Source organism: Aegilops tauschii, chromosome 5 (genome assembly GCF_002575655.3).
Source record: "Aegilops tauschii subsp. strangulata cultivar AL8/78 chromosome 5, Aet v6.0, whole genome shotgun sequence".
Taxonomy (NCBI): Eukaryota; Viridiplantae; Streptophyta; class Magnoliopsida; order Poales; family Poaceae; genus Aegilops; species Aegilops tauschii.
The window spans coordinates 45,089,232-45,098,517 of NC_053039.3; the positions used below are offsets into that span (position 1 = coordinate 45,089,232).

Here is a 9,286-nt window from a genome sequence, read left to right on the forward strand (position 1 = left end):
AAGTGTACGGGTTCGATGACCGCCCCAAGGGTTGCCATTTGTACAGGTTCGGTGACCGCCCTCAAGGGTCCCTTAGTGGAATCACGACATCTTGCATTGTGCGAGGGCGTGAGGAGATTATGGTGGCCCTAGTGGCTTCTTGGAGAGCATTGCGCCTCCACACCGCTCCAAACGGAGATTAGCATCCGCAAGGGTGTGAACTTCGGGATACATCGTCGTCTTCGCATGCCTAGGTTATCTCTTAACCGAGCCCTTTACTTATGCACTTTACTTTGTGATAGCCATATTGTTTCTTGTCATATATCTTGCTATCACTTAGTTGTTTATCTTGCTTAGCATAAGTTGTCAGTGCGCATAGGCGAGCCTAGTTGTTGTAGGTTTTGTGCTTGACAAATTAACCGCTAGGTTTATTCCGCATTTGTTCAAGCCTAAACCGTAATTATTTTAAAGCGCCTATTCACCCCCCCTCTAGGCGACATCCTTGATCTTTCACCCGGCCACGCCAAGAGAATCGCCCACAGGTCCGCGACGGCTTCCAGACACGGGCATCTCGCCCTAGCTATTTAAGACGCCCCCGACCGCGTCTCTCCTCACCATCGGCCTCCTGCACTTTCTACCAACCCCTGCCCTCTTAGTTAAGCTCAAGGAGCTCCCATGTCCTCCCCATGGCCGAAGCTCCCTGCCGGCCTCGCCTTAAATTCGAGCCACCCAGGCTCGTTCTTTCCCTCCAAGCCTCACCATGCCGCTCCCCAAGCCATTTTGGGGCCCTCCCATAGCTCCGTCTTGCTCCGGGACGGCCATGGCGACGATTGGTGTCAAAATCTTATCAAAATCTAGAATATATTGAATTTAAGATTTATGCCAGACACGATTGGTGTTCAATCACTAGAATATGTATGCCCCAATTGCAACGCACATGCAATTACTCCCTCCGTTCCCAAATATAAAGCGTTTGGGTAGTTCAAATTTGAACTATCAAAACGTCTTGTATTTAGGAATGGAGGAAGTAGCTAGTAAGAGAGATAAATTGTGCAATGAACATTAGTTTGGTTACCATTCACTTCTATAACTCTTCCTTTTACTTTTTGAAAGTATACATTGAGTTTCGGTGTGAACTTATGTACTACTCCTTCTGTTTACTTTTATAAGGCCTTGAAGACATTTTAGACAACATACAAAGCGGCCCATTTTCGGTTGTCTAAAGCAACTTATAAAAGTGAACAGAGGGAGTACAACATTCCATGTTTTTCCATCTTCAGGCTAGATAGCGAGGCCTAGCCCATCAGCCTGCATCTCCACTGTTTTGTCCAGCCGTGACGGGTTGTGTCAAATAGTCGGCCGGACGCACAGGGCGTCCCCACTACAGCCACCCGCAGCTAGTGTGATCCTAGCAAGGTGATTTAGCATAGAGAGCCGGTCGTTACTATAGCAGTTTGTGTACTGCAGTTTTCTCATTCATTTTCCCAGAAAAACACAAAATAAATTTATTTTTAAAAACTGAATATATTCTAGAATAGTTTTTGAGAAACACGGTCATTTTTTAAAAGCAAACATTTTCTTAAAATGTGAACAACTTTTGAAAACACATTCTTTTTACAACGTGATTGAAAATCACTGAACACTTTTCAAATATGTGAACTAGTTTCGAGGACGTTTTTTTAATACCGAACAAATTTTGGAAACACAATCATGTTATAAAATTCCGGAACATTTTTGAATTTTATTTTTTAAAAAACAAGAACATTTTTGAAGTTCGGAGAAATATTTGAAATATGATATTTTTCTAAATTTCGTTTTTAATTGCGAACAATTTTTTGAAACCCGAATGTTTTTTGAAAATAAAACGATAAAAGAAACGGCAGGAAAAAAACCCAGTAAAAGCCGGACCAGAATCTTCCGGAAGGTTCCCAAAGCCGGGAACCTATGTGCACCTAAATGGGCTGGCCCGTTCCGCTTCTGTGCAATTCGGCGCCTAATGCGTCAAATAGGAAAATGCCGTCCGTGACCGCGCACGCCGGTCGCGTCGTCCACCGCCGCCTGCGCAACGGCGGCCGCCATCTCCTCCCCTCTCCTTCTCCTCAACCCCCCGCACCGCTCTCACCATGAACACCTCCTCTAGCTCCGGCCAGGGCTCCAACGCAGCCGCCCTCGCCTCCCCACACCAGCCGCGAGGTGGCCGTGGCGCCGCCGGGCGAGCCGGCGGCCGTGGCGATGGGAGCAACCGCGTCGATGCCCTCGGCCGCCTCCTGTAACACCATCTGCACAAAACTCCGATTCCCCTCTCCGCAATCGCGTCGCGCTCGACAGGTACTCACTCACGGCCGCCTTCTGTCTGTGCTTCTCTTCTCAGGACGACGGTCTTGCGGCACATGGCGCCGGAGCTGGGGCTGGGCATGAGGAGCGACGGCTACGTGCGTGCCCGCGACCTGCTCGGCCTCAACCTGCAGACCTTCGCCAAGTCTCCCCTCAAGTCCCACTCGGTGGATGAAATCAGGGAGGTAAATACTCCATCCGTCCCGAAATTCTTGTCTTAGATTTGTGTAAATACGGATTTATCTAGTCACGTTTTAGTGTTAGATACATCCGTATCTAGACAAATCTAAGACAAGAATTTTCGGTCGGAGGTAATAGTATCTGTTCATGCCCCACGCTCCTGCTGAAGAGGAGATGATCTTTCTAAGCACCTAGCCCACCTTGCCTGGTATGCTTGTGTCTGCTACATGTTGTTTTCATCTTGATAGCTAGCAGCCTAGCACCATGAACTTGAATTGGGAAATTTCTATATGTTGTAAAATTAATTGGGTTAGCCTGGAATTTGTTGCGAGTTGTAAGATGCTTCGAGTAAATGGTTTTTTGCCTCCTCGCCTGTAGGCGGTCAGGCGAGACAACAAGCAGAGGTTCAGTCTGTTGGAGGAGGATGGCGAGCTCCTGATTCGGGCTAACCAGGGGCACACTGTGACAGTATGTTTTCTGTCTGAACCCCCCTGCACTAATGTATTCCGTTTTTACAAGTAAGACTTGTTCATACTCTTCATGATCATCTGCCATGTAGTAATCGTTGTTTTTTTTGTAACTGCTAAGAGGATTAGTCATACAAAAGGGGCACTAATTAATAGTGTCATGCGTCGAACCCCTTTCTAGGCTGCCTATATCAGACTTTTTTAAAGCCCATATTAGAGTATTTTCTGAATCAAAGTCCATATGGGACATTGCGTGCTTTAGCTCGACATGTAAATGCTTTGTCAGTATTACAACCCTGTTGGTATTTTTCCTATCATTAACTAGTCATACAATAAACTTGTCATTTCAGGGAGCTGTCTTCTTTTTTACATGTTTTGTCTCAGTTTTAAGGTCATATTTTCGAGCATCATACCCTAATTTAATCAAAAGAAGTGTAATTCCAATGTACCTTTATTCTTATTTGGCATACCTCTGAGAGCAGTGTTGCTGTTCTGTTATCGTGTGGGGGTTGGCATGTGATCTGCTAGCCTCATTCTATCATCAAGTGAATTCTAGTTGCGTGTAACCCGCTTAGTGGAATTACTTAATCAAGTTTGCTTTTGTAATGATCCTGTAAACCTCTTGCAGACTGTTGCATCAGAGAGCTTGCTGAAACCAATTTTATCAGCCGACGAAGTCTCAGGTATTTGATTGTGATACTCGTGTTTGCATCTTCTCCTGAATGGGTTGGTGCTAATTTATCTTTCTATCCACAGTTTGTGTCCATGGGACCTACAGGAAGAATCTTGATTCAATATTGCAACATGGACTAAAACGTATGGAAAGGCTACATATACATTTCTCAAGCGGTTTGCCATCAGACGAAGGAGTCATAAGCGGTATCATTTCCGTTCCCAACATACTGTCTATTGGGTTTATTCTTCTGAGCAAGTGGAAGAACTAGCACTGTTCACCTACTAAAGATGTGGTTTGTTCCACCTCTGCCTTGTCATTGTTTGTCCTCTTCAGGTATGCGGCGTAGCGCAAACATATTGATATACCTGGACGTCCGCAAGGCGCTGCAAGGTATGTATCAATGCTGCCACACCCTCCGCAAGCGATTCGAGTTCTTCATTTACTATCTCGCTAGACTAGAGATGCTAGTATCTGATTGCCGAATTCGTTTCTCAGATGGGATGAAGCTATACATCTCCGACAACAAGGTGGTACTGACGGAGGGTTTCGACGGCGTCGTCCCCGTCAAGTACTTGGAGAAGATGGAGACGTGGACAGGACGCCCTCTGATACCGTTCCAAAGATAAAACCGTGGCTTTGCGTTGATAGCTTGAGATGCACTCACTCCCTTGATTAAACCGTGCTGTAATATCTCTCTGAACTCTGAAGGCATCATTTGACAAACAGACTCTGATGCATGAGAGGGAGCATCGTTCTGGACCTTGTACAAGTGGTTGTGCAAAACATGCGTGTGGTGATGATGATAACCTGCACCTGGTGGTGGTGCTTATATGTTTGCTGAATCCATGGACAATTTTCTCCCTGAATCAGGTTTGTCGTCTCGTTTCTTCTGAAGGACATTTTGGCTAGCTACCCTCCCATGTTCTGCATGTGCACTTTGTTTTTCCAAAGTTGTGAAGTAAAGCTGAGGGAATCTTTTCTGGAGTAGCAAATTTGGTTTATGATGTGAGTCTGCAAATCTGGGGTTTTCAGCTTATGGTTATCTCTACTTTCTTGCTAGATTTGACTACGTAATTGGGAGTTATAGATACAGAATCCCCAGCTAAAATATCCTTTCCTTGATTAGTTATGTTGTTAAAGAAAAGGGAACATGGGGCCATGCATTTATGCAAGAACATCGGCTACTATTAATGTTCAGATTTAGAGTAACAGATTCCTCTGACAAAGCTTCTGCTTTTTCACAAGCTGCAATTTTTGGGCGCTAAACAACTCATTTACCAGAGGATAAGGGTCATTGGGCTATATAAGAACTGGTAGGACTTTTTTTTGCGGGGGGAATTTGTTTGTTGTTTTGACTGTGCAGAACCTTTTAATTGCAAATCTCCTGTAAGAGTTTATTGTTGTTTTTTCCTACAAGAAAGGAAGATTTTTGTTGTTTAAAGCCTCGCTTCAAGAACTTGAGTTCGTGCCACAGCTGCAGCATTTCTCAAAAGAGTTCAATGTTTTTGCAAGATTGGGTGCTAATCTTTTTGTTGTGAATCCTACCCCAAAATGAGCAGAGGAAGCTGTGGACTGGCATGAGCTAGGGAGCCATGGGCTCCCTTTGCTGGACTGCTCCTTCGCCCTTCCTGCCGCCCCGCCTGCCTGCCAGCAGATGACGCCGCGGAGGTCAGCACCTCGGAGACCAGCAAGGGCTCTGTGCTCTCGCTCGCCAACGGCCCTGCCGACAATGGCAATGCCGCTCACTGAGCCAATGGCACGTTCGCCGAGCTCCTGCACTGCTCCAACGCCGCTGACAAGCGAATGCAGCATCAGCATCAGCAGCTGCAGCCCACGCTTGCCTACTACACCACCCAGGGCTCGCACGTCTCACCCATGTTCTTTCAGATGATTTCCCAGCTCACCTTCTCCCAGGAGCAGCAGCACCGCCACCGCCTCCGCCGCCACCACCACGCCTCTGTTGCCTTCGACAGGAGCACACTTCAGTCCAACACCGTGTCCACCCTGCAGTGGCCGCCGTCCCAGCACCAGTTCCTGATGCAGAGGTTCTCTGCTGCTCCAGGTGAACCTTCGTCCATCTTTCCCTTCTTTCTTGGAGGCGGCGGTGCTGCTGCTGCTGCTGCTCCTGCAGCAGTCAATGCGCTTGAGTGGGGGCTGCAGCTCAATGCGCTTGAGTAGTTACATGAGGAGTACATCAATCATGGTGCAGCCCCATTAACTGCAAAAAGTGAGTTGTTTAACAATTTTCTGCACCACACAAGATATGCATCATTCGTATCTGCATTCTTTCAAAAGCTTGCCGATGTTCTAATTGCACAATCATCATCTGCTAATATGTTCTTTTGCCCTGATTTCATTCAGATCCGTTGCTCTAACTGCACAGTCATCATCTGCTAATATTTTCTTTTTGCCCTGATTCCATTCAGATTCAGCGTTGTACCAACTACCAGGTCATGATCCATTCAGCACAAGCAAAACCCAGAACGAGAGAAGGTCCACGGTGTCGAAGGTGTCGGCACCATGAAGGCGCGTGGACAACAAATGCTTATTAGCTGGACCTTTGAGTCTTCTCAACAAAAACATGTTGGCATGGTCTGGATACTGGTGGCATAAGAATTTCTCATGTACCTGGGCATTTGCAGATGGTAATTCAAACATGAGTGATTTGATTTCTTTCACCTGATATCAGTACTATGATTGTCAGTCTTATCGCAACGAGCCTTGTATTGCCTTCATTGGCTGGGCTCTCGCAAAAAGTTCTTGGTGCAGTCGTCTAGAAGACATTTTTTTATATGAAGTTGCTAAAAGAAAATCGAATCTTGGTGCAGTTGTTAAAAACTAGAGGAAAATTAAATAAAATCAGCACATACTACCACTTCTTGTGAACCTTGAAATGCAGGTCGTTATCCGAAAGTCCTCTTTTGCTCCTGAGCTCAAATGAGGTCCGGATGAACGGTAAAAAAACAAATTCAAAAAATCCTGAATTTTGAAAATGACAAACTTTGGTAAATGTTTTGTATGCTTGATAAATTTCATCACAAGATGGCATTCTTGGAAGTCACGGCAAAAACAAAAACAGCACTCCAAAATGGTTTCAAAAATAGCAATTTTGGAGCATTGATCTTTTTGCGACCACTTCCACGAATGTCCTTTCATGATAAATTTTTACAAGCACACAAAACATTTATCAAAGTTTACCAAAAAAAACCCGAAAGTTCTTGATTTGTTTTGCAAAATTTTGGATTTGACCGTTCATCAAGGAGCACTTGAGCTCGGCAGCAGATACTCCACGTCTGTCCATCGTAATCGATCGTTTTTGCGATGAAAGGAGGCGTTCATTCTCGCAAAAACTCTTTCAAAAAAAAAATCTCGCAAAAAAAAAGATGAATGATGCGCCCTTCAAAGAAAAAAGATGAATGATGCAATAATCCACCGGAATCCTTTTTTTTCGATCAACAGGAAGTAAGCTCGTGGCTCCATACCAGCGCTCCAATTTCCTATCGAGCGACGCTCTCTCCAAGTCCCAACGGACGGCCGGATCGGTCGGGCCAGCCGATCGGACGCCGCGCGACCTTCCCGCGCGGCCCCCAGCCTATACAGAAACCCTCATCCCGCATCCCGCAGAGGCAAAACAGAGCAACCTCCACCCCCAGCGCCGCCGCCCTCCCCTCCCCTCCCCTCCCCTCCTCGCGCCGCAAGAAGCGCCGGCTCTCCCACACCCGCCGCCGCCCGCAGCCATGGCGACCGAGCTGGCGTACGCGCCGCCGATGAAGTCCGGCAAGGCCGGCTTCGAGGGCCCGCAGGAGGCGCAGCACCGCATCCGCATCACCCTCTCCTCCAAGAGCGTCAAGAACCTCGAGAAGGGTAGGGTGTTTCCTCCTTGCTTCCTTCCTTTCCTTCCGATGATGATGGGGTGGATCCCCTTCTTCCTCCTCTTCTGGTCTTGTGATCTTGTTGATCTGACTGACGCGTGCGTGTTCCTCGTGTGCCGGCGACAGTGTGCTCCGATCTGGTGAGGGGCGCCAAGGACAAGCTGCTCCGGGTCAAGGGCCCCGTCAGGATGCCCACCAAGGTGCTCAACATCACCACCAGGAAGTCGCCGTGCGGAGAAGGTGACTGACACGCCTCCCTCGTCGGCTCCCATTTTTTACTTCGTTTCTGTGCCCTGTATGCTCGCCGTCATGCAACTACGGCGTCGGTAAAACGCTTCTCTGTAGAATCAGGCTGTTTAGGGTTAGATGGCACGTCAGTAAATTGGTTGTATGGACAGTTCTTTGTTGCTAGTTGTTAGCCAAGAGATCAACTGTCTCAGTTGAAGTTCATAGCCCATAGGATTTTAACAGTGATCGATCCTACCATCTTGATGATACGATGATCAGCTGTTTGCTGTTAATTTTTGTTTGCACTCTGTTTTATGATGGGCTGCTCAGATGATGCTAAAACAACAAGTTATTCCTGGATTACAAAATCGAGCTTTTTAAAGCTGGTGGGCAGCCCCTTTAATGCTATGTTTTCTTCCGAAGAAAACACTTGTCCTTCCTACTTGGTAATGCAAGCAATGTGTTACAAGTGCAGTCCTCTGGATGTTTATGGTTGTAATATACTTGCACGATTTTATTAACCAGCACCATATGGTTGCCACTTGGGCTACAAATAGGATTAATCATTCAACTTATGGTTTCACTAAGAATGAAGCAGTTGCACTTGGCAAATAGGCTGAGCAAATGATGATTCCACATGGTGTTTCTGACACATCTGATGTTTCAAAATCGAGCTTTTTAATACTGCTTCATTCCTATTTGTGTATAGTTTATTTTGGCTATACTTGTACTGATGATGCCATCTTCCTTCGGTGTTTAGGTACCAACACCTGGGATCGGTTTGAGATGCGGGTGCACAAGCGGGTGATCGACCTCGTCAGCTCCCCGGACGTTGTCAAGCAGATCACCTCGATCACCATCGAGCCCGGTGTTGAGGTTGAGGTGACCATCAGCGACCAGTAGAGAGCTGTGCCTTTTTTTTTTACAAGTGTGGGGAGACACCAGCGAACCAAGACATAATTTTGAACGTTTGGTAGTATGTGAACTGGGTTTTGTATGGCTCATTAGGTTCTTTGCCCTGTGATTCAGAGTACCTCTTATGGTCTGAGATATCATCTTGAATTTTTGTCGCTCTTCGGTGTGTTGCGCTGGATTGGATATTTATACATGGCTCACTATTGATGTGTCTGAGATTTGGTGTCATCAGTTGTCATAATTTCCATTAGTTGCTCCACTGTGAGGACATTGCTTCAGCTAATATCAGGTGCAGTATTCAAGAAATTGTAACCTGCAAAGTGAAAAGCAAACAAAAGCTATCTGAGGGACTTGGAATAGCTAATGCCTTCAAATTTTTAAACCTATTTGTGATGATCCACTTTATGGACCTAAGAGTATCTGCAATGTGGGTTACATTGCTTTATAGTGAATCACCATCTTGTCTTTCATTTCAAGCCGTTTGTCACAATTGGACGCATCACCGTGTTCATCTGTAATTTAGTAGCCTACATTTGAACTGATGGACAGAAATCCCCTGCTTAACACCAATAATCAGCTCCGCAACTAGCCGCGTTCTGACACCGATTAACCTTCATACTGGCTTTTGTTGCATC

The 9,286-nt window shown here is 46.2% G+C and overlaps 2 protein-coding genes across 6 annotated transcripts; both read left to right on the forward strand.

Annotated features, from left to right (window-relative positions):
- Nucleotides 1-1,967: 1,967 nt before the first annotated feature.
- Nucleotides 1,968-6,314, forward strand: LOC109769434 (uncharacterized). Of its 5 annotated transcripts, none has more exons than XM_040388762.3 (9): nucleotides 1,968-2,248; nucleotides 2,351-2,498; nucleotides 2,872-2,961; nucleotides 3,589-3,643; nucleotides 3,717-3,839; nucleotides 3,970-4,026; nucleotides 4,132-4,506; nucleotides 5,196-5,863; nucleotides 6,063-6,314. In XM_040388762.3, the coding sequence occupies exons 1-7, from the start codon at nucleotides 2,103-2,105 to the stop codon at nucleotides 4,260-4,262; spliced, it is 750 nt and encodes a 249-aa protein (XP_040244696.1). In that variant the 5' UTR covers nucleotides 1,968-2,102; the 3' UTR covers nucleotides 4,263-4,506; nucleotides 5,196-5,863; nucleotides 6,063-6,314. The 5 variants fall into 5 exon arrangements, with proteins under 5 accessions (XP_040244696.1, XP_073355815.1, XP_045084244.1 ...); XM_073499714.1 differs by having other exon boundaries at nucleotides 1,972-2,248; nucleotides 5,196-5,698; XM_045228309.2 differs by having other exon boundaries at nucleotides 1,972-2,248; nucleotides 4,132-5,863.
- Nucleotides 6,315-7,242: 928 nt separating this feature from the next.
- On the forward strand, nucleotides 7,243-8,867 carry LOC109769435 (small ribosomal subunit protein uS10). Its single transcript, XM_020328182.4, has 3 exons — nucleotides 7,243-7,500; nucleotides 7,635-7,748; nucleotides 8,497-8,867. Exons 1-3 carry the CDS (start codon nucleotides 7,374-7,376, stop codon nucleotides 8,637-8,639), a joined length of 384 nt encoding a protein of 127 aa, XP_020183771.1. The 5' UTR covers nucleotides 7,243-7,373; the 3' UTR covers nucleotides 8,640-8,867.
- Nucleotides 8,868-9,286: the final 419 nt, after the last annotated feature.

Bases quoted from the DNA above. Each gene is read 5' to 3' on its own strand.
- LOC109769434 (XM_040388762.3), top strand. From the start codon at position 2,103: ATGAACACCTCCTCTAGCTCCGGCCAGGGCTCCAACGCAGCCGCCCTC. The intron at 2,249-2,350 runs GTAACACCATCT...TTCTCTTCTCAG, and splicing joins GATGCCCTCGGCCGCCTCCT to GACGACGGTCTTGCGGCACA. The intron at 2,962-3,588 runs GTATGTTTTCTG...AACCTCTTGCAG, and splicing joins ACCAGGGGCACACTGTGACA to ACTGTTGCATCAGAGAGCTT.
- LOC109769435 (XM_020328182.4), top strand. From the start codon at position 7,374: ATGGCGACCGAGCTGGCGTACGCGCCGCCGATGAAGTCCGGCAAGGCC. The intron at 7,501-7,634 runs GTAGGGTGTTTC...TGCCGGCGACAG, and splicing joins CGTCAAGAACCTCGAGAAGG to TGTGCTCCGATCTGGTGAGG. The intron at 7,749-8,496 runs GTGACTGACACG...TTCGGTGTTTAG, and splicing joins GAAGTCGCCGTGCGGAGAAG to GTACCAACACCTGGGATCGG.